Genomic DNA, 24,592 nt, shown 5'->3' with positions numbered 1-24,592 from the left:
AAAGGAAGATATTCCTCACTACCGTGTGTCCAGGCCTCAATCACTTGGGTTCTGGGTTCCTGAAAAATATGATTGCAAAATAGTAATTGGTCATCTTTTGCAAAATCAGGAGGGATGGAAGAGAAAGAGATTGCAAAAATAAAATATTCCACTTTTTAGAAAGGGGAAAACCTGCATTAGGAATTACCACCTAGTGAATTCGTCACTGCTCCTGGGCAGAATTCTAGAAGAGATCATTAAGCAGATGGTCTGTGAGAACTTGGAAAAGGAAACCGTGATCACTGGGAGCCAGTCCTAAAAAACCAGTTACCCAAGTGTGTCCAGGAAATCTGCCTTACAGCAGTTGCGCAAATTAGCTTTGAGCGTTGAGTTGACTACAGTGTGAACCAGCAATGAGATGTTATAACAGAAGAAAAAAAAAACATGATCAGAGATGCTTTGCTAAAAATTCAGTTCTAGGGCATAGAAAATATTTATCCAAATATACTCTGTGCTGCTCAGATCCCTTTACAAATGAGTTCAGTTCTGTGAACTGCATTTTAAGATAGTCACTGGCAAGTTGGAATATGTACAGAAAAAGTTAAGAGAAGATGGAACTCATATTTATTGAGCAAGCCACTTACCATGTGTGGGGCACTGTGTAAAATGTGGTATGTGTAAAACACATACCACATGCTTAAAACAATACCATGAAGAAGTCGTTAATATGCCTGTTTTATATGATGAAATGAAGGATTATGTAACTGAGTTTTTTGCCTCAGGCCAGCAGCTAGAAGATGGAAAAGCTAAGACTTGAACCTGCATCTTTCTTGTCCCAAAACCTATGCTCTTTCCACAGTGCAAACCTGCCAGAGAAATAAGGGACTTGGAAAATGGGCCAGTTGAGCAGCTATTGAAGGAAGTACTGTAGTTCACTTTAAAAATGAAAGAATTGCAGGGGAGTAGGGGAGCCAGGAGGACATCAGGAAGAATAGCTAATGCATGCCAGGCTTAATACCTAGGTTGATGGGTGCAGCAAACCACCATGGCACACATTTACCTATGTAACAAACCTGCACATCCTGCACATGTACCCTGGAACTTAAAAAAAAAAAAATGAAAGGAGTAAATTTAAACATGGTGTTTTTTCCACATATTAAAACATTGACCATTTGGAAGAGGACTAGCCTTGTTCTCTGAGGTCCTTAAGGACAGAACTTGAGCAGTAATGTGGCAGTATTTAAAGCAGTTCCCATATGTGAACCATTTGCTATAAGCTGACCCCTCTGCGCATATTCATTCTTTAAGCCTTACTAGCATGAGTGAGGTACATTATAGTGCTCTTGCCTGTTTCACAGGTGAAGAACAAGAAGTGGGTTGCGATATGACCAGGGCGTTCCAGCTAGTAAGTGGCAAAGGTTGGGCTGAAATCCAGGTCTGTCCCCCTTAGGGCCAGTGTTCTCAGCCATTTTCCTCCACTGCATTCCTGTTGGCAGAATTCTAGTCAACATGAGGTAAATTTTCCAGGTAACTAGAACCTCCTAAAAAAGGGATTGGATACTTTGTTAGAGAGTGAATTGCCTATCAGTGATGAATCCTGACAGAGATGCTGGCTTGTATCCAGGCCTGATGACCCCACAGATTTCCTTCTACCCTAAATGGTGGTTGTTTTTCTGTGATCTTAAGAGAAGTGAGCTAACCTATAGATGAATAGTTTGAGAAGGGGGGGTGTCAGTGGTGAGTCTAGTGGCTTTTAAAATCACCTTGTCAAACTAAATTGTAGCATGATGATAAATGCAAAATCCAATTTCTTCCACATATTGTTTTTCTTTCAGTCATTTACGGTAAGTTTATGGACATAGGATGAATTTGCAGAAAAATTTATTACTGTGTAAAAGCATAACAGTTCTGTTAATAGGTAAAAAGTATAATGCTATATATATTTTGAAATAAAAATAAGAAATTTTAGGGCTGGCTGTGGTGGCTCACACCTGTAATCCCAGCTACTCAGGAAGCTGAAGCATAAGAATCACCTGAACCTGGGAGGCAGAGGTTGCCATGAGCTAAGATTTCACCAAGAGAAAAGAGAGAGAGAGAGAGAAAGAGAGTGAAAGTTGGGAAAATTGACTAAGGCACTTTTTGGAAGCAAGATCATCAGAACTACCCTAGACTGACTGAAGGATGAAGATGAAGAAGGAAGGAAAGAAAAAGGGAAATCTCTTGAGCACTCACCTTCCTCTACCCTCCCCTAATTTCTCCCACCCCTACAATCAGTGCTTAAGAAAACCAAGCAATGGAGAAATGAGGGTCTTGGAATTTATTTCTTGATCTGGAAATTTGGACCCAAGAGACCTTAATTTGCTGATTTATTAGTTTGTTGATGAATGAGGTCACATGGAAAAACTTTCTGCCTCTTGGCTATGTTGGTGGAAACTTTTCTAAGCTTTAACTAGCTGACTTTTTGGTTAGCTAGAGATTATTTACTTTTAATAACAACATGTTAAGTTTCTGAAATCAGACATAGCAGAGCAATCTCCAGAGAGCTGTGGTCCAATGGCGGCGGCTGCATCCATGTACAGTTCTCATCAGATATTCTGAAAAGACGCTTTGTCTGTTAAGGTTAAGTTAACCTTGGCTTACTGCCGTTCCTCTGTGCCTTCCATATCTCTGTGTCTTGTGGGCATGCCAGTTTGCATTCAAATCTGCTGTTTCAGTTTTAAACCTCGTTCTCAGTCCTTAGGGTATTACATAAGAATAAGTTAACTAAAAAATCAAGAAGTTTTATGTGTCATGTTGAACTAACTGGATCTGACTTCCTTGGGGAAAATGAATAGCCAGGCAGATCACATTATAGATGCTCATTAATGACAGCTGGAACACCTCCCTCCCTTCTAACCAGGCTAGGAACTTCCCATGTGCCAACCACTGTGCTGGCCCTGGGGCTACGAAGATGTGTTCCCTGTTCCTTTGAGGAGAACATGTAAAAACATCATAGTGTGAGATGTGTGCTGTGGCAAAGTTGAGCCCTGGAGTATTCAGCAACTCAGACTGCTGAAGAAAAGGGAGGGGAAGGCTGCTCTGACCCAAGTCTTGGAGGCCACCAAAGGTGTTCATAGTAGTTGCAGGGTCAGAAAGATGTACACACCTAGTTCTGCAGGCCTATGTAGATCAGCACTCTGGAGAAAGATGACCGTGGAAAGGTAGGTACACTATGCTAAGGAGTTTGGACTTTATCCTAAAAGTAGTAGGAAGACTTTGGATGGCTTTAAGAGTGAATTGATGGATGTAATTTGTCTTTTTAAAAATAACACTTTGCTAGCAATGTAGAGAATGGGTTGACAATAGGTGAGTTAGGAAGAAGAGTGGCACACTGTTTAGTGGAAGTTGTAAAAATACAGGTGAAAAATGAGAACTCTAAATGATCAATACCTTGGAGTTGAAGAGAAAAACATAAATGAGAGACATTAGGGAGCACCTTTGCAAGGAACTTGCTCATGAGTGATGGATATTGGGAAACAGTGAACGAAGCCATTGAGAATGACACCTGGGTTTCTGGCTTGAGTAGGTATGGTGTCCTGTTATCAAGATGGGACTTGGAGAATTATGAGGAGTATGATGAATTCACTTGGGGGTTTGAGGAATTTGAGAAGGCTGAGAACCATTCAGGAGGAGATGTCCAGGAGAGTTGGCTGAATGGGCCTGGAGCTCAGGCAGGAGATGCTGAGATACAATTGTTGATGTGTGCCTTTGATGTTAGGAAGATAATTTGGCATCATTAGAAGGATAGGGGACTGGAAACCACATTAAACAGCCTCTATTTCACGATCATTTAGAGATGATAGACATATGAGATGCACTGAAATGCCTGCTAGCTGAGTTTAGCAGAGAAACTACAGTCCCCAAGGTGAACCTGGGTTTTTTCACAGTATTGTTCTCCTCTCTGTGCCCACTTTTCTTGTGAATGTTCCTCCCAGGCATCTTGGAGTCCTGTGGCAAGAATCTCAGTTACTAGGCTATTTAGAGGCTATATCAGTAAGGGATGTAAGAAGGCATTTTACTAACTATTCTACCTCCTCAGTAACTCTTGGAAGTGTTACTATTAATAGTCCCATTGTACAGATAATAAAACTGAGTCTCTGAGGGGTGACATAGCTTACTTTGTAGTAAGTGGAAAAGTTGTAGATGAAGTTGTAGACTCTGAATCCCATTCTCTTTCTTCTGCACGGCACAGACCTACACTGAAACAAACCAGGCCTGTTAAATCCTTGGACGAAAGCCATCAGTGTTAGTGGTAAAAAATGTATTGTGGAATTGATGTGGTCTCTTAGGTGCTACCAAGGGCAATATTCTCCTTGGACTGCCCAAAACTAATTTCACTGATACACCTGCTCCATCTCCCTCCACCGACCTCACAGCAATCAGACCTGGAAGTTCTGCTGAGCCCTGTCCTAAGCCGGCTTAAGATGCAGCCACAAGGGCCTTGCTTATAATTATCCCCCTTTTCCCAGCCTCCCCTTGTCCCTACCTCAGCCCACCCCAAGCAGCCAGGATGATCCTTTAGTTTAAAGCATAAGCAAGTCAGTCCTGTGCTCAGAAGCCTCTGAAGGGCTTCTCATCTCACATAGAATATAAGCTATGACCTTCAAATCCTTCTACATTTTGGCCTCTGGCTGCTTCTACGACCTTGTTGCTGAGCATACTCATTCCACTTGAACCACACTCAGTTGCGCCCCCTGGGTGTTCCTCAAATGCTTGTAACACTTCTGAACACTGCAGGGCTTCTAAACTTGCTGTTCCTGCTTCCTGCCGTGGTTTGGCCCAGGTATCTCAGTGACTGGCTCCCTCACCCCATTCGGATCTCGGCCTCTCAGTGAGACCTTCCTGGCTACCCTATCTAAAATAGCCCCCATCATGCTCCATCCCTTATTCTGCCTTATTTTTCTTCATAGCACTTATTTTATATTTGCTTATTGGCACTGCCTGCATGTAAGCTCCGTGAGTTCAGGGGCTTTTTCTGTCCTGTTCCTGCTGCGTCCCTGGCTGCTGGGATGCTGCCTGGCCCGCAGTGTGAACTCAGTGGATTGGTTGAATCATGGAATGAACACATGGATGCTGTGGTCCTGGCAGAGGGGGAGGGACAGAGAGTAGGGTCACTATCACCAAAGGAACTAAGAGTACCTTAATCCCTCCCCATATGGTAAACATTGCTGGTTCCCCAAGTCTCTGCATTTGGGGCTAATTTTAAACAGGCATCAGAAAACTTGTGTGCATTTTTCTGGATAAGAAGTGGGTTTGTTGCTCTGATAAGGATGGGATTGAATTTTCCTTCTAACACAAAAGTTACAGGGACAGGTTTGCCACCTCAGGAGATGGCTAACAATAGTGTCAGCTCTATATCATACCCATGCCCACTCTACCAAATCTGAAAGTCACAGTGTTAGGGTTTGTGGGGCCTGCTGGAAGTGCCTCCTGCATTGTGGTTTTTTGATCCCGAAGGAAGAAGATTTTCTATCATAACTTGGCTCTCATGAGCTCTGCTTCAGAGTATCCTTAAACGAGCTTTCCTGATTGGAGATTTGAACCTAAGGCCATTTTCAGTGCATTTTTCTGTTGTTCTTCCTTTAGGATCTTCTATGTCTCTCATGATTCCCAAGACTTGAAGATCTTCAGCTATATTGCTCGAGATGGTGCCAGCAATGTCTTCAGGTGTAACGTCTTTAAATCCAAGAAGAAGGTAAAGAGACAGTTGTCATCCATCTGCTATTTTCCTCTAATGGATCCAGAAAACCCCCAACATTGGCCCATCTCCCTGTTGAAGATGGCTATTGTAATGTTGACATGGGGCAACTATCTCAGTAGTCTGTCATTGCTCCTATATAATGGATTTCTCTTTTAGCATCATCTGAACTTTGCACATAGTTACATATAGATGATTGGAGAGGAATTGACCATTGGCTACATGCTCTGGGATGAGAGCAGTTAGACAGCACTAGGAGTGATGCTAACTTTATCCTAGGGTAGGAAAAAAGCATTTTCATTTGCTAAGGAGACTCTTCATCATAATTCTGTGTATTGATTAGGGGGCTACAAAATATGAAGACACATGGAGTCCAGTTTAGACTCGGTGTATGATATTGGTTATCCTGGATGATTATTTGGGATGACAACCTTGGTACTCAAGTAAATTCAACTTTTGCGATTCTGAAGAGGCATTCTTTATGTTAATAACATTCCCCCAGGAGTCTAACACACACAACTGGGGTTTTAGAAGCCTAGAATCTAGCCCCGCCTCTCCACTGGAACCCTGAGTGACATTATGTAGGTCTCAGCTTCCTCATCTATAAAATAAGGAGAATCATCAAAATCGGCATTTCCTAAAATGTGTTCTGTAAAACATTTATCAGCCAAAATATTTCATGTTAAAATGACCTGATTTAAGTTGCTGAGAAGGTATGATTTTAACTTGTTTAACTCAGAATTTCTCAAACTGATTTCACAGTGGAACCATATTTTTTCCATGTAATGTGTTAATATCCTGGGAACTATTTTTCTGCAAAAGAGATTTTGGAAAACACTGTATTTGTCCCTATAAGGACCCTAATTAGTCCACCATTTTAGAAACAAACCATTAAGCCTGGCTTTCTACAAAAACTTGATTTTATGCTTCTTTTGTCTTCAGGCCTCTTTAGTAGATGTGTAGGTACCTTGTCAAGTACCTTATCAATAACACATGCTCGGGTCCAGATTTGCTGATAGGTGTCCTTTTCCCTATCCTACCTCCACAAAGAGGATTATGCCTTGCTAGCTAACTTAGCCTCTTCCTCTACAGAGATTTGTGCACTTATCCACCTTGTTCCAGGCTTTTTAAATGCAAATCATGGAGCTGGATGAAAAGTGCTAGAACTGGAAAGATGGGAGGAATGAAAGAGTAAGTTGCCAGACTTCACATCTAGATAATAGTATAGCAGAGAGGGGAAAAAAAACAAATGAGGCTAAGTCAAACTGCATTAAAGAACTGACAGAAAGGTAAGTAGGAAGAGGGAAAGAGAGTGAAAGCCTCTTATGTGGCCTTGTATAGAGGACCTGGGGAGGAGAGAAAAGGAATACAAAGTGTTCCTGATGGTCATGAATTGGATCATCTGTAATGTTCTTTGACAGATGCAGCAAAAGACTGGAATTCCCTTTTAATTCATTTTGAGTATTTGACTGTGCTTCTGACTTTAGTTTTGTACGTAGACTGGACCATATGGATCTTGGAATTTATTAGAGTTACAAATGACACTTTATCATTTGCCAGGTTCTTTAATAGTTAATCTTACTTTATCCTTGTAAGCACATATACAAAGAAGGTAAGACATGTATTTTCACCTCCCAGTTTTACAGATGAATAAATTGAGGCTTAGAGAGATTAAATGGCTTGCCTGAGTTCTCATGAATAGGCACTGGCTTGAATAGAACCAGGGAAACATGCAGGACAAAAGAATTTTGAGCAGGAAACCTGGGTAAGATGACCATTATATTATATTTGCCTTGCTAGATCTAATGTAGCAATACAGATGCAGTGGGGGCATCCACTTCTAACAAAACCTGAGTTTAAGAGCAGTGCCCACTTAGAACTTAAATCTTGAAGCACAGAATGGAGTTCTCATTACCCAATGAAAAGAAGTAGTCCTCTGATTGCCTATCATGTCAGTTTTTTTCCATGTCTCATAGCTCTTATAGCAAATTCTGATCTCTAGCTCTTCTGTTTCCTATACCCCTTTCACCCTCACTTACTGAGACCCTAGCTCTTCAAAGAGTTGGTTCTCAGGCCCTTTCCTGGCCTGAAGCCAGGCTGCTAAGGGGATTGTTTCCATTCAGCCTGGCCAGTGAGCCCTACTGCTGCTGAGCTGTAGGTGGGAAGGCCAGTTTCCAACCTAAGAAAGGGAAGTGAATTGTTCAGCGAAGGATGCAGAATTGTGGAGGGCTGGGGAACACGTTTTGCTTGCCCTCCTGCTTAGCCTCCAAACATGGTGATTTACCTTTTTATAAAGCACTTCTAATTTCAACAGATAATAGGTAGCTTGGGAAGGGGTTTTACCTGGCAAATCATAGGAATGCTTCAGAGGTGGGTAGGGTGGGGGGAGGACTATAGAGGAAATGTGTGTTGCAGAGATGTTCCTGGGTTGTTGGAAGTCAATAGGGAGGCTCTTGACTGGAAGCCTGCAGACGTGGGTGTTCTCCAGAGCCCTCGTATTGGTCATAGTGTAGGAAAACCTTCTCTGAGATCCTTGCAATGTTGGGACTTTGGTTATTGCTGCTTCACATCACATCATGTCCCCTGTGTATATACCCATGGCATGTTTCTCATGACTTCTAATGGGGTGTCATCATCACCCAACAGTGCACATGGGGAAAGGGTTGCCTCCTTTGTTGGCTGAGAATATGAGTCAGGTGTCTCAGTTGAGGCCTGGTTGAGGGCCTGGCCTCCCTCGACCTTACTCCCTGCACAGCTATTACTCTGTACCTGTGGATCTTCCTTGGGCCACTCACACAGCCAATGTGGCTCCCGTCTTTGGAGTTGTATTCTTGAGCTAAGTTTTTTTCAGCTAGGCTTTCACCAGAAGCTAGGTAGTAAAATATTGCAGGACTATAACATGGTAACTGCTGCTCTTCTGTACTCTATATTATCTGAGTTCCAGCCTCATATTACATCAGATAATAATGTCTAACCTGTTTTGATTAGTTGCCATAAGCCTGAGATGGTTCTAAGCTCTCTATATGAATGATCTAATTTCATTCCCACAGCAGCCCTATGAGGCAGGTACTGTTATGCTCTTCATTTTATAGGTGGGAAAATGGGGCCTTAAGGTACATAATGTGTGTAAAGACTCAATAAGTACTGGAGTCAGACCTGAACCCAGAAGGTCGACTGTGGAGCTCACACTCTTACCCACTCCATTGTATTATTGTCGTTGGCTCATTAGGAAGTTATGTAACTCAGAAGTTGCTTTGTTTTCCAAAACCCATTTGTAACTGGGCTCAGCTGCAATCATTACATGGCTATGAAGAGCTCCTTAACTCTGAATGGCCCAAATCACTTTAACATAGATTTTCTTTTTTTCCTCATGATATCCTTGTATGGTTAATATTGACTTAATTTTGTACTTGAAGAAAGAAAGGGCCCAGGGAAATAAATCACCATTGGTCACACAGTGAATCAGTGATGCCTCTGAGAGTAGAAACAGACAGTGACTCAATGATGCCACTGAGATTAGAAACAGACTACCTCCTTCCCAGGCCAGGACTTTGAGCACTAAACCCTGTTACATAAAAGTCATATGAAAGATACATGAGTCTTTCTGGTCTTGAGTTTTTTGTAGCCGTCAAAAAAGATGAAAGGCATCTCAGGAGTGCTGATTGTTGTGTGTAAAGTGACGTGATCTTTAAGGAACAAATTCTCTGTGACTGGGAAGGATTGTCAGGATTGTGGTAGAGGGACCCTAGCACACTTCAGACCCATGCTAGAAAGGAGGAATGGGAGTAGGTCTTTTCCTCACTGAGAGCATCCAGTGGAGACACTTGCTAATAACATGGGCATTCCTTGTTTCCCCTCCTTGGGAGATATAATGATAGTATTCATTTGCAGGGCCTTTTGCCTCTCTAGAAGCCTCTTGCATGGTCTCTTGACCTGTCCCGTGGAGCAGATGTCAACCTCCTGTCATTTCCTCCTGGCCCCAGCAGTATATGGCTGTCTGCCCTGATTACCAGTGACTGTACTTATTAACGCATCAGTGCATGAAGTGCTGGTGATTAACAGGAGCTACAGGAATCTCCCCATTATCTTCACGGGCAGCTCCTTGAAATAATTTTGCCTGCAATCACAGCTCAATTGGTTTGGGTTGGGAGAAATAATTTCCTCCCATAATGCTGTCACCATCAAATTGGGGACCACAGCTGTGAAGTTTAACTGTCCTTTAGCGGTTAAATGGATTTTGAATGATGATGACAGCCATGTGCTAAAGAATAAGTTACTTGCCTGGTCGAGCTTAAAAGATGAAAGATAGGAAAGCCCTAAATTTAGGGAACGAGTCGGTTTTTTATACTTTGGGTTGAGTTGGAAAGTCAAAATGCAGGAATCATGGGTCTCAGAACTCATTTAGTCTGAATCACTCTCTTTATGGATGAGGAAATCAATACTGAGAAAGGTGAATTAACTTGTCCACGGTCACTCAGCTGTTTCTGACAGCACTGAGATTGTAACTCAGACTTCTTTTCTCTAGGGTACTATTTCATGGACTAGCAGAGTAGAAGGGAAAACCCAGCTATCTTTTGGAAACTTTTAGATACAGTATGTCCTGTCAATGTCAAAAGGCACACCTGCTTTGAAACTAAACTTTCCTTATACTGAGCAATATTCTGATGTCCAAGGAATCGCCTCAACCAAATTATACAGTCAAAGCCATTAAATAATATGTTGGACAAAAACTTAACCCATCTACCATTTCAGAGCCTTAGTGCTGTGGATCCTACTGTATGTAGAAGTCCAAATATAAATGTATTTCCATGCTTTGGCATTGTAAATTCCATAGATTAAGATCATTTGAAAGATATAAGCTGATCTTTTTTTTTACTAAGGTTTCCCCTCACACCCAAAAAGAATACATTAAAGAAACATAACATTCAGTTCTATTTTTGTCAAGATTCTGTGGCGGTTAAGGTCAAGCTAAGGACGTATTTTATTGCTGTGATAGATGAGAATTACAAATCTGCGAGCTGTCCTGCAACTGACCTCATGGACATCAGTTGTCCAAAATTCAGAACTACTTGTCAGTCAAATTTGAGTACCCAAAAGAGATGGGGGAGTGGAGGAGGGGACAGGGGAATAGTAAACTAGAGTGGAGAGCTGGTGGGCCAATAAAGAACCTTACTTGCAAGATGTGTGCCCCATTCTTATCTTTTTTCTCCTCTTCTTATTGTCATTGTCATCATCATCTTCATCTTATATTTTGTACTTATACTCTCCACTTGCTTATTTAATGACTCTTTTAATCTTCTTTATAAATTATCAAGTAAAGAGAGAGAGCTTTTTTCAGGACAGTGAAGTTCAGAAGAGTGCCCAAGATTATTTATCAAATTAGCTGCAGAATATGACTAACAAGAACCATTCTTTACAGTGCATAGCACTTAAGGATTTCCAAAGTTTACAGGACCAACCAACTACAAAGTCATTAAGAAAGAGAATAGAAAATAAAATCATGGTCTATGGCCATATCACCTTGAATGTTTCTGATCTCATTAGCCAAGCAGGGTCAGGCCTGGTTTGTACTTTGATGGGAGAAAATAAAATCATGATTGACCATAATTTTTCTATGGTCCCTTGAGGAACAGGACCCAACCTTTTGATTTCCGTCTTCCTAAAGCTGCCATTGCAGGCTTTTGTTTGTTTTTGGGTGTACAATCCACAGTGATTGTGAATATAGTGTTATTTTCATGGCCATTGCTGCAGTTCATCAGATGTTGACTCCTGCTAGGTATATACTGGATACTCACATTAGGTGTGCTGAAGAGAACAGCTGTTCATTGCATTTGGACTTAACTTTGGTTCTGGTTTGAGGGATGTCCTAGGGTTGTAGGAGAAGAAGCTGTGTCAGCATGAAAAGATGGGTGGTTTGAAGAAACATTGCTGTACGTATAAGGTAAGTATATACAATTCTAAGCTCCCTTTCCAGCTGTATTTTCACAAAATTTCATGTAATTGACACTCCCATGAGCTTCAGTGCTCTCCATCTGGAGCTAAGAGCCACTCTGAGATTAGACATCCCTTTCCAGCTTTGAAAACATCAAAGCAACCATATCCAGCCTAATCTTGACAATGAAGAGCCCACAAATGCTTTTGGGCTACCAATAGAAAATGGCTTTTGGACAAGAAGATTTGATCTGTGTGGCAAAGCATTTTTAGGGTCTTATGTAAAACTAAAATGGGTTTGTACAGAAATAATACAATATAATGATGCTTTTTAAAAAAAATCTAGTAAATTCCAGAGAATGGCCAGATTTTGGAACTCAAAAAAGCTGCCTTTTCAGTGTCCCACTTGTTCGCTCTTTGTACCTCACTGCCTCCTATCTTTAAACCTCCACTTTATTCTCCAAAGGCCTGTATGTGGTCATGAGGTGGGAGCAACTGCTTCACTGTGATCTAGGAGACCCACAGACAAGCATTCCTAAAAACTTCTGGAAGGGATTCTTTTTAAAGCTTCTGTTTACCGGAGTTCTCCCTCTTGGGTGCAGACATACATGGCTTATTAATGATGAAATCCCAGCATGTGTGATTCTTGTATTTTGGGGTTACAGGCAGAACCAGTTTTCTTGCCTAGCAGGCCAGAAGGTGGGGTAACCAAGTGGGGTAAGCCTAGCAGGCAGGAGCCAGCATGGCTGTGCAGAGAGCAGATGGTAGAGGCACAGCCCCTGCCAAGCACAGGCTGCCTCCACTGGCCACCTTCAAGTAATCACCTCCCTAACAAGGTCTCCATATAGAATCCTCTAGAAGTAGACTCTTTTTTTTTTTTTTTTAATGGTGAAGGAAGGAGAGCCTAAAAGTTCAAGGGACATCAGAACTCACATAGCCATTTATGAGCACAATTAGGAGCCATTCAGCCCCTTCTGACTCCTGGAGTGGTAGATAGGAAGGGCAATTCTTTTATAAGTATGTATGTAGTCATTCTGTAAAACAGAGTAGCTTGATTATGTGTTCAAGTGCAGAGGGCTCTTTATAAAACATGCTACTGTGTTCTTTTACTGTGAATAGAAATATAACCTTCACATAAAAGGAGTAAAATAAAGGATAAATTAAACCATTTTATTTAATTTGTTAATTTAATTATTAAACCATTTACCACTCAATGTGCAGATCTAGAACTCATAATGCAACAATTTCCTCACAGAGGAACCATCATACTAACTCAGACCAAAGATTCACTGGGCTCAGGAATTTTCCTCTGATGCTGTGGTAGAGGCTATGCTATCTGATGCACAGCCTTTTAGATGCTAGCATACACACGTAAGAGGCGATTCCCTTAGTCTCTTTATGTTTCTATTATAATAAAAATAATTCCACCTTTTCTGCATGGCTTTTTCTCTTCTGTCTTAATTGCCTCTTGGTGCAGCAAATTCCATAAGCAGGATAAAACATTTATTGAGCATTTACTGTATGCCGGGCACTGTGGTAGGTGCTATCATATGTGTAATCCATTTATTTATTCCTCTTTGTGACAGAACAAATGCTATAATGCTATAGACCATCACTGAACCACTTTTTCTGTGCAGTTACGGAAATACTGTAGAGAACAACTGACAGCGGGAGGATAGTAAGGAAATGGGAGGCTGAGGGATGGGATGCCCTTTCCATCATGGGAAAGGCAGGACCAGTAAACCTGAAATCTGCATTTTCTACTTTTTCAGGGGAATCAGGTAGAGGTTAGGGGCAGTTGCTGATTCTAGTAAAAAGTACTAGTAAAATATAAAAATAAAGTGGTATAAATATTAAGCATTAAAACCAGCCCACTTCCTTACAAACACTTTGGGCTTATAAATAGTTGAACATGTGAGTATGTTCTGCATGTTTGTCCGTGATAAAGGTGGCAGAATAGAGATTTGAGCTGGAGTCTACATTCTTAAAGGGCTCAGTTCTGAGCATATCCTATCATCCATTGTCATCTTGTGATGCCTGAGAAATACAAGTCCTCCGTAAGTCATTCTCCCACCAACGTTATCCTCTTATTTAAATCTGAGGGCTTCCTTCCAAAGATAAATTTAGAAATTTGATCCCTACCCCTGTCTAATCCCATAGATCAGGGACATTTGTTTGAGGATTTTAAAATTTTTAATATCTTAAAAGCTGGTTAAAGGAAGTGTCTGTGATTTACAGATGATGGAATTTGTAACACGTCTTCCTTAGGAAAACCTGAGATGTTATAGGAACAAACTCTGTAGTGAATTTGGAATTTTCTGTATAACTGTATTTTAAAGGGAGAAGCTGAGTCTATGCCCTGGGAATGATACCGATGGGAAAAGACTAACTCAGTCTTTGCAGGTATTTATTCAGCATGAGATATCTGGGTTAATTTATGTAAGAGAATACAGTAATGGAATTAAACACTTAATTTCTACATATCATTTGGACTTATCATATTTTATTATTACAACCGAAAACATTTACATTTTCTACCTCTTGTAAAGAACCTAGGAGAGCAAAATTCCCAAGAGTCAGAGAAGAAAGGGGCAAAAGTGTCTATATAATGGACATTGAGTATACGTGGTAGACAGAAAAAGTCATACCTAAGGTTTAGTAAGCTAGTAATGAGATTTGCTGTAGACGATTGACCATCCTCAGCCTGCTGTTACTCTCACAAAATCTCAAGGCCCAGGGGAATACACTTTCTGATGTAGGAGCCTTTTCTTCTCCTTTTTCACCTGAGAGTTAAGCCTCCTGGCTCAGCACAGCTTGATGGCTAAAGGAGATGTAGAAAGCTGGAGTGTTCTTGGCCCACATTTGTTAGGGATTGTGTCTTCTAAATCACACCTTTTTGTGTTCTGGGAGTAGGGGCTTCTTGCTTAGAACTGATACCTACTGCTTCTCAACTTCCTGTGCAGATAGAACAGTCATCTCTTAGACACTGCAAGCCTATGGTATGAGAAGGGCCCTAAGCCTGCCCTGTGGACACAGGTGGAAATTAAGGGGTAGACATAGAAAACAGAGGTTCTGATTCACCACTGGGTGATGGTGGATCCCACAGAAGTTACCCAACTCCTCCTGCTTCACTTAAGGTTCTCATCTCCCAGAAGTGTCAGGATGTTCCAGGTGAGAGACCAGTGGAGAATATCCCTGGAGTTAATATAATGGCTAAGAAAGGTTAGAGCTGTCAAACAGTTACTTCTAGGAGGGTGTTTGAATTGAGGAATACAAGGAGCAGTAGAGTAGACTGAGATCTGAAATTAACATGTAGATGATAATCAGCCAAGATGTCTTTTCACATTAATATGGATGCTCTGGCCTGAAATAAACAGAAGGAACTTAGAAATGACTCCAGGCTTGAGAAAAAGCAATTTTAGAGTTATACCCAGCAGAGAATGGACTGCAGCAGTTGTTCTATGCACAGGGTTCTAAGGTCCCTAGGAGTTCGTGAAGATAGTAATGGGAAAGATGAGCCCCTTGTATTATGCGCTTCATTTAGGCATTTCATGTTACAATTAGCTCATTTTTTTTATTACTACCTTCAAGAAGGCCTTCTAGGCTTATCAAAACACTGGATATCAGTTAGGTAGTGTAATACCAGCTACCTCATGCTGATGAACTTTATGGTGTCAACAGGTGGCATGGCTAACCTGATGTCAGATAATCCAAAACGCGATTAATGTTAGACTTGAGTAAAGGGTGACAGTCACAATTAAACTGTAGCCCATGGTGGTGGGATGCTTGAGGTCCACTGAGGAAAGAGAAGCAATGTGCTGAGACCTTCCCAGCCTGAGATCTAAAACTCTTATAAACCACAACACTCATTTCTGTCCTTGAAAGAAAGCAAAAGCTGACATCATCAAACCATAGTCAGTTATCTCTCTTTGAGGTCATGCTCTAGAACCCCTGCATGTGGCTCTTCCTCACAGCCTGCATGGGTGGCCTAAGACTCTACATAGGAACAGGCTTCGTTGTCCTCTCTCTCCTTTTCTAAATGGTGGAATACTGAGAACTAGGGTCAAGTTCCCTTCTTGGGCTCTTCAAGCAAGAGATTAAGTAGCAAAACAAAAGAAAGAAAGGAGCCACAGACCAGACCCAAGTGTGTGAGGTCTTTGGAGGCAGTCTGGGAAAGGCTTACCTTAGATTTAGTTGGCTGCCAACTAGTAGCGTTCCAGAGGAGTTGGGTGCTGAGCTTCCATTGGTTGCTGCTGTTTAGGCCATGGCTTCCAAGCCTCATGTTACCACCGCCCTTGGTCTGCAGGAGCTCCAGGAAAAATCAACATTTACAGCAGCATTCAAAAAAGAAAAAGTGATAGCCGAGTTCCTCTTAGTTTGATGGACCCACTCAACATTTGATCATGGTTGGCAAAAGATTCTGAAGCATATTGACAACCTGTATTACCCAAGGGAGGAAGGAATTGGGGCTAAATCCACAATTGGCATATTTGCTCTCTGTCTTTTCAGCTAACTGATTATTTCAGAACTGTGGTGACAGTTTCTATTTTCTGGAGTATGTCAGGAAGGGAAAGTATCTTTGCATTCATTTGTACGTGCATATCTGAACAAGTCTAGGTTTTTCTGTCTCCTTCCTTTGCTGCTTCATAAGTTTCTGTCCATATGCTTCTTGCACATTCTTACCCACCCCGTTCTCCTTTCTCCTTCCCAGAGCCAAGCTATGAGAATTGTTCGGACGGTGGGACAGGCTTTTGAGGTCTGCCACAAGCTGAGCCTGCAGCACACACAGCAGAATGCAGATGGCCAGGAAGATGGAGAGAGTGAGAAGAACAGCAACAGCTCAGGGGACCCAGGTAGGCACCGTGGCTTCTGCGGATGTGGATGGAGAGGCAGTGCGCACAGTAGGCTCCAGTGGATCACTGGAGCCCCAGGCTGTGAATTCATTCTAAGAAACATTTTATGTATTCTGTTTTTCTCCAAATTCTAGATTCTCCTTAAGGAACATGTATTACTTTTATAACAGAAATTAAAGATGTTTAAATTATTAAATGATATCAGGGAGAGGTAGAGTTGCTGTGCTACCAAATCTGACTTCAAAGAAAATTTCAGTAAAAAAGCACCCCTGTAAAACAAATTAGAAAGAACGTAAATGTATAATTACCTAAATAGTTTGTTTTATTAAATTTCTAATTTCTGTAGTTCTATAAGTTCTCAGTGTGGATAGTATTTTAATATCTCCAACTTTCAAGCCTCATTAAAAGTCAGGAAGGAGGCTGGGCGCCGTGGCTCAGCCTGTAATCCTAGCACTTTGGAAGGCTGAGATGGGCGGATCACTTGAGCCCAGGAATTCAAGACCAGCCTGGCCAACATGGTGAAACTCCATCTCTACTAAAAATATAAAAATTAGCAACGTGTGGTGGTACACACCTGTAGTCTCAGCTACTTGGAAGGCTGAGGCAGGAGAATTGCTTGAACCCAGGAGGTGGAGGTTGCAGTGAGCCAAGATTATGTCACTGCACTCCAGCCTAGGCAACAGAGCTAGACTACCTTAAAAAAATAAAAGAGGAAGGAGATAAAAATGTTGTATTATTTAACAATAAATGTGAAAAAAATGAAGTATGGGCAAGAAAAAGAGCAGGTAAAATAATAATATTGTTTATGTTAATTTTTAACATGGGAAACCTAAGAAAATAAACTGAGAACTATTAGAAATAATAAGAGAATTCAGCTAGAAAGTCAGAGTTTAATAACACATACAGATATATCTGTGGTTTTAGTATATTCCAAGAAGAGCTGGTTAGAAGTCATAGTGGAAGAAGAAAATCCATTAAAATAACAATGAAAAAAATAAGATACTTACAAATAATCCCAATAAAAATGTATATGTTTTCTATGAAAAAAAATCTTAAACAAATGGAAAGGTACGCCATATTCTTTGATGGAAAAGCTCAACATCATAAAAATATTAATTCTTCCTTTGTGAATCTGTAAACTTAACATGACAATACAGATTTTTAGCAGCAAAGGAGGCAGCACAGTAAGCTACAGCGTTCAAAACTCATGGGCTACAGCTAAAGCAGTGCTCAGAGGAAAATTCAAAGGTTGAGTTATTTACATTAACAGATGCCAAATCATGAAAGTCAAATTAATTAAGCACCCCACTCAAAAAGTTCAAAAACAACAAAAGAAACCCTACGCTGCAAACAGAGAGAAGACCCTGGCCTTGCATTGTAGCTGCAGTAGTAGCTACAATGTAGTAGCTGCCTGTGTGATCTTGGGCAAGTTCCATAACCTCTCTGTGCTTTAGTTTACTCTTCCAAAAAACAGAAATAGTAGTACTATGTGCTTCAGAATTATTGTCACAATTAGATAAACTGATACTTTTAAAATGCTGAGCCTGGTGCTTGTGCAAAGAATGCACCACATACATATGTGCTATTATTTTAAAGTAAATATATGAAAATTAAAAAACAAGAATAGAAAAAATTCTGAAAAAGATGAATGATAGCAGAGGAGGAGTGACTTTCCTCATAGAAAAAGACATGATAAAGCTATAACAGGTAAAACTGTACTTACAATAGGTAAAATTCATGTTCAAATAGGTGCCTGAATAGATCAGAATAGAAACTCATATACAGACCCAGATATGTTTGCAAATTTAGCAAATGGTAGATGGAGAATCCATATGGAAAAAATGTGGAAATCTTTATTAAATTTGAAAATTCATATGCCTTTTGACCCCCAAATTTCCTTCAAATTCTCTTCTAAGAATTAATCCTAAAGTAGATGCATACAGGTGTGAAATGCTTCATATATAAGGTTATATAACAAAGAATTTGTTATAGAACCAATGGATTAGAAACAGCAAGAGGGGACTTTTAAATAAATTACGATACATTGCACAAACCATTAAGAAGAATGAGTTAGTTCTCTGTGAACCAATGTAAAGCCATCTTCAAGATATTTTTCTTACTTAAAAAAGTCAAAGTTTAAGGGTCAGGTGTGGTGGCTCACACCTGTAATCCCAGCACTTTGGGAGACTGAGGCAGGCAGATCACTGAAGGTCAGGAGTTTGAGACCAGCCTGGCCAAAATGGAGAAACCCCATCTCTACCAAAAATATAAAAAAATTAGCTGGCTGTGGTGGTGCAAGCCTGTAATCCCAGCTACTCAGGAGGCTGAGGTAGGAGAATTGCTTGAACCTGGGAGGCAGAAGTTGCAGTGAGCCAAAATCATGCGACTGCACTCTAGCGTGAGTGAAAGAGTGAGACTCCATCTCAAAAAAAACCCAAAAAGGTCAAAGTTTAGAATGGTGAAAAAAGGAATAAAAATAGAACTGTGGATATGACATGCTATCAATTGTATTAAAAATCCATAGATTTAAATGTGTGTGTATATGTAGGTATATATGTGTACACATGCATGCACACACACACATTTCTTATGCATGGACTATCTCCAGAATAGCACACAAGAAACTGGTAACTGTGGTTCATCCTGGGAAAAGGAACTGGGTGGCTGGGGTGGCAGGAAGATTGACTTTTCACTGTACTTTTATAGCCTTAATGCCTTAGATATAGATTAGTTATATATCCATTATAAAAAAGAAAATATATATTATTAGATATATGTTTTAGATGTATATTAGTTATAAATAGATATGTATTAGTTATAAATCTTAGATATATATGTTATAAATAGATATATATTTGTTATAAACCTTAGATATATATCAGTTATAAATAGATATATATTAGTTATAAATCTTAGTTATATATGTTATAAATAGATATATATTTGTTATAAACCTTAGATATATATCAGTTATAAATAGATATATATTAGTTATAAATAGATATATATCAGTTACAAATCTTAGATATATATTAGTTATAAATCTTGAAAACCTGACATTATTTTCATCCCAGTGCTCAGTTTCTATGTGAATAGAGGGAATTATTTCACTTCTGTTTTGGCTTACTCATTTCTATTAAGTAATGACATTCCATTACTAATGACAGCATCTCAGTGATCTTGACTCATAAAGTATTATCACACAGATGGAACCTTGCATTCTGTCATGTACCCTTGGCCAGTCTCAGTTTACAGCAAGCCACAGTCCTAATGTGATGTAAACCTTAAAATTGTTCCATCTCTGTGATCTAGGACTTAGAGATAAAGCAGAGAAATAGAGGCACACTTTGGTGAATGCTTTATATATCTCTGCTGGTCAATTTTTAGAGCATAATGGTGACCTCTTATATGTGTCCTCCATATAAGTTTCCTAGAAACCTTATATGGAGGACACATCAGACCTCTAGCTGGTTGCTTGGCTCAGAGAACAGAAGCCAGTCTGCTCATTTCTGAATTGGAAGATTCGCCATGAGAACTGCTAGCTGGAGAAGATTGAAGTCTGACATTGTTAACTCTTCTTTGGTCATGCCCATGCCCTGTTAGTGGCCTGGTTGGTGGAGAGCCACATCCTAACCCTCAAAAGCTTTTAAACCCACAGTCACATTGGCAGCCAGTATGCACATGTACAAAGAAATTTTAAGCAAAAAGTAAAGGGTATTTTCTCCAGTGAAGACAGTTATTCCTGGAATGAAAGGGGGTTGGACACAGAGAGGGTGTCCAGAGGCTGAGCATTTGAACACTGTTATTATCACAGAACAACCATCAGAGGTATTTGATCTAATCTCCAAGACCCTAATCAGAACCTATCACTCAGCTGCTGGCCACAGAGGTCAGGGTCATATGGTCTGGCCAGGTGGAGAGAACCACCTGGATGGCATCTTATATTAACAACACTAAGGGGTAGATCTTATTTCCCTTTTGCAGTGGGAAATGCTCTTTTCTTGCACTTCTGGCCGCTGCAGTGGTCTGCTGGGTGGAGCGGGTTTGGTGTGATTCAGGATTCTCTGAAGACCCAGTGGGGATTCCATAAGGATCACTTCCTGTCCTTTTCTTTTAGTCTTACTTCCCTCACTCCTCCCTTGTTCCCTGAGCTCCTTCCTGCTTGGAACATATGGTATCAAGGACTTTCCAGCCACAGTCAACACTGTTCCCTCTGCCGTGGGTCCCTGCCTTCACCTCTTTGCAGATATCCTACTCATCCTTCAAGCCTAGCACTACGTCTTCTGGGAAGCCTGACTTTTAGCTCCCACGCTCATTCAGAAAATTTAAACCCTTTTTTTCTGGGTTCCCGTGTTTTCTTCACTCCTGGCTGATGCCATTAACATTAACATTTAGTCCACTGTGTACCAGACATAAAGTGTAGCGTCCTCTGTCTTTAGTGGAGTATGAGGTCTGGGAAGGTAGGGACTTCCTAGCACAATTAAGACTTGTTGAATAAAGTGACAAGCACAGACAGTGAGTGTGGCAAGGAGTACATACGTTTTAGTCATTGTCAACAAGTGTTTGTTAAATGCTTACTGTATGCCAAAAGGAACACAGAGATTGAGTAGAGATTTCAACAGGGAGTGACTTTTAAACAGCCCCCTTTGATGAGGAATGATGACAATTGGCGTGCAGGGAGCAGGTAGAATTGAGGTGACACTGGGAGACTGAGCAGAGTATTGACGAGAAGGTGGTGACGGTGACCATGGCTACGAAGGCCAGTGTGCTCACACTCCTTGATTGTAACAGATGGTCAGCTTTGAAATAACAGGCATACCAGCTATGTTTCTCTCTCTCTTTTTTATTACCTTTTTGGAGGTAGTTTTCCCAAATCTCATAACTATACGTGAGACTTCAGCTGCTTGGCATTTTCCTTATGCTACTCTTCCTAAGAAAAATGTAGTTGATATTCTACATGAGGGCCCATTCTAGGAAAGCCTGTCAGGCCTGGTACAGTTTCTTCAAGGTTTAAGATGTCCAACAGAGCACTGAGTCTCTGCAAGGAGATTAAGCGTGCGCTGGGTATGCTAAATAATATGGGCATCCCTGCAGGGAAAGGGAGACAGCAAGGGTTCTCCCCTGCTTGTGAAGGTGAGGAGAAGGCCTGTAGGATGATGGAAATTGTGTCAGTCAGGGACATATAGAGAAAAAGAGAGACTCATTATAAAGAATTGGCTCCTGGAACTGTAGAGCCTCAGTAGATCCAAAATTTGCAGGATAGGCCAGCAGGCTGGAGACCCAGGGAAGAATTGCAGTTTGCGTGTGAAGGCTGTCTGCTGGCAGAATTCCTCTTCCTCCAGGTAGGTCAGCCTTTGCTCTGTTAGGACCTTCAACTGATTGGATGAGGTCTTCCCATATTATGGGGGAGTAATCAGCTTGGCTCAGAGTCTAATGATTTAAATGTTAATCTCATTTAAAAAAAAAAATACCTTCACAGCAACATCTAGAATAATATTTGACCAAATACCTTGGTACCATAGTGACCTAGCCCAGTTGACACACACAGAAGTGAAGATACAGAGTGGCACGATGCAGAGCGTGCTGGGGCCACAGGCTAGAGGAGCCACGGAGGCTTAGGTTCCAGCACCAGAACCACTGGCTTGAACCCCAACTCTACCACCTTTCAGCTGGCTAATCCTCAGCAAATTTCATGGTCTCTCTGGAGCTTCGTTTTCTCATCTGTCTGGTATGGTGAAGAATCTATGTAAAGCAGCATAGTGCCTAGCATATAATATGCTCTCCGTAAGTACCCACTGTTTGTCGAGTTTTCCAGTGTGGACTCCAGAAGACATGACCTGATCTGTATAGCGAGGGAGCTAGACAGGGCCTCTCCAGTACTATGATTTTATGACATTTCCAAGTGAAATGATTAGCTGGACGCCCTCTGGTGATTGTGTAGAGCAAGGCCATGAGGCTAAACATACTTTGAGTCTGAGTATTTGGAATTAGCATTTCGTTCTGGAATTGGAAATGTTTTCTTATCAAGGAAGGCTGTTGACTGCCTTGCCCATAGTTACTTCCTTTTTACATCCCCCCACGCATGTTTTTACTGTCTATAAACTGCTAGGAATGTGTTTCTTCTTACTGTAAATGCTTCTCCCAGAGTATTTTTGACTACGAAGATTGTTGTCTAATGAGACACCTTGAGGGCAGCCCAGAGTGGAACTGCTGGTGGACGGTTTTTTACAAGAATCTCACTTTCCATGTTTGGGAGCTTTTTGTTTAGTGCAATGTTTATCTGACCAGTGGAGCCAGCCCACCAGACATGTCAGCAGGCCCTCCATTGTGCAGAGGAAACATATTTACTCTGGAGGAGCTAGAAAGCGCTGTCTTGTCACATCTTTTCATGGTTTTCAGCAGTGTTTTCAGTGGTGTTGCTCACTTTCATTGTGTGCCTCCTCCCTCTCTTCCTCTCTGTGCCTGCCTTTCTTTCCTCCCTGTTCTGACTACTGTTCCCTCCCTGGGGGAGGTCTATCTTTTGTGTCATTTGGCAGCAGCTGCCCTTGGCCGTCCCTGGGGCCCAGAGCCAGGTGGGGCCGCTGCTCCTGTGGCACTTGCCCTGTTGTGTCCTGTGCTGTTTCTCTGACTCCTCCTGGAGAGGGTTTCCTGGGAGACACCCTGTTCCCTTGGAGGTGACCCTCCTCCCCCAGTGCAGACAATCCAACATGGGAAAGGACCTGGAGCCTTTTGGTAGGATAGACCTTTCTGAAAATAAAACCTTTTTTTTTTTTAATGCGAGAAAAGCACCTAAAATCTACTGTCAGCAAAGATTGTGAATACGATATTATGAACTAGAATCCTTGTGTTGTACATTAGAGTTCTGGCCTTATGCATCCTGCATACCTGCAACTTTGTATCCTTTGACTTATAGCTCTCCCTTCCCCCCAACTCCTGGTAACCACCTCTTAGGGTAGTAATGATGATAAATCAGTTAATACAGGTGAGCATCCTTAATCTGAAAATCTAAGATCTGAAATGCTCCAAGATCAGTAACTTTGTGAGCACCAACTTGATATCACAAGTGGAAAATTCCACGCTTGATACCTTTGCTTGCTGATGGTTTCATGTACACAAATGTTGTTTAATGCACAAAGTTGTATAAAATTGCCTTCGGCTATATAAAGTGGGTATGAAACATCAGTGGATTCCATGTTTAGACGTGGGTCCCATCTCTAAGATATTTCATTATACACATGCAAATAGGCAACTCTAAAATCCAAAACACTTGTAGTCCTAAGCATTTCAGGTAGGGATACTCAGCCCATACACATAAAACTAGTGCAGTTTTGTTTAAGCTTAAAAGCTGTTATTGTTGCCGTTTCAAGGCTGGAAGTGGCCATTTCAAGCACTTTGGGACTGAGCTTGTAACTCCTTACTCACTTGACTGTACCAACCTGGCTAAACCCCAATTCTGCATTAACCCAACGGTACTTTTTCATTTTTGTCCTGTGACGCTGATCAGCACTAAAGAAAACAGCCACCCACAGACCAATTACACATTTGTGGTCCCCAAACGCAGCCAGGGCTACTTCACCATTCAGCAGCCCTGCTTGTCCCCAGCTTCTGTCTCAGTGGACAGTGGCCTTCTCCTGCCGCCCGCGTCTGCATTCCACCTCCATCTCACCTCCTCTGGAACTCTGAGCAACTGGTTATCCCATGCTCCTGAATCTTCACCCAAATTATCTGCTATGCTGCCTTTCCCTTCCTCTCCCAACTGCAGATAGATAAGGTCAAGTCTTTCTTATCTTAAAAACAAAACAAAATTAAGGCCGGGCGCGGTGGCTCACGCCTGTAATCCCAGCACTTTGGGAGGCCGAGGCGGGTGGATCACGAGGTCAAGAGATCGAGACCATCCTGGTCAACACGGTGAAACCCCGTCTCTACTAAAACTACAAAAAATCAGCTGGGCATGGTGGCGCGTGCCTGTAATCCCAGCTACTCAGGAGGCTGAGGCAGGAGAATTGCCTGAACCCAGGAGGCGGAGGTTGCGGTGAGCCGAGATTGCGCCATTGCACTCCAGCCTGGGTAACAAGAGCGAAACTCCATCTCA

General features: G+C 41.4%; 1 protein-coding gene across 4 annotated transcripts in view; it reads left to right on the top strand.

Moving 5' to 3' along the window:
- The window catches only part of NOS1AP (nitric oxide synthase 1 adaptor protein), a 299,267-nt gene that overhangs the window by 254,489 nt on the left and 20,186 nt on the right, over positions 1-24,592 (top strand). For all 4 annotated transcript variants that reach the window (XM_032291581.1, XM_032291580.1, XM_032291582.1 and 1 more), the window contains 2 exons: positions 5,605-5,713; positions 16,359-16,500. In XM_032291581.1, the coding sequence (XP_032147472.1) occupies positions 5,605-5,713; positions 16,359-16,500 (251 nt within the window). The remainder of the gene's footprint in view (positions 1-5,604; positions 5,714-16,358; positions 16,501-24,592) is intronic.

Source organism: Sapajus apella, unplaced genomic scaffold (genome assembly GCF_009761245.1).
Source record: "Sapajus apella isolate SASKATOON/1434 unplaced genomic scaffold, GSC_monkey_1.0 scaffold25, whole genome shotgun sequence".
In the NCBI taxonomy this organism is placed as follows: domain Eukaryota; kingdom Metazoa; phylum Chordata; class Mammalia; order Primates; family Cebidae; genus Sapajus; species Sapajus apella.
The sequence above is the reverse complement of the archived record's forward strand: the minus strand, read 5'-3'. Positions and strand labels throughout refer to the sequence as shown.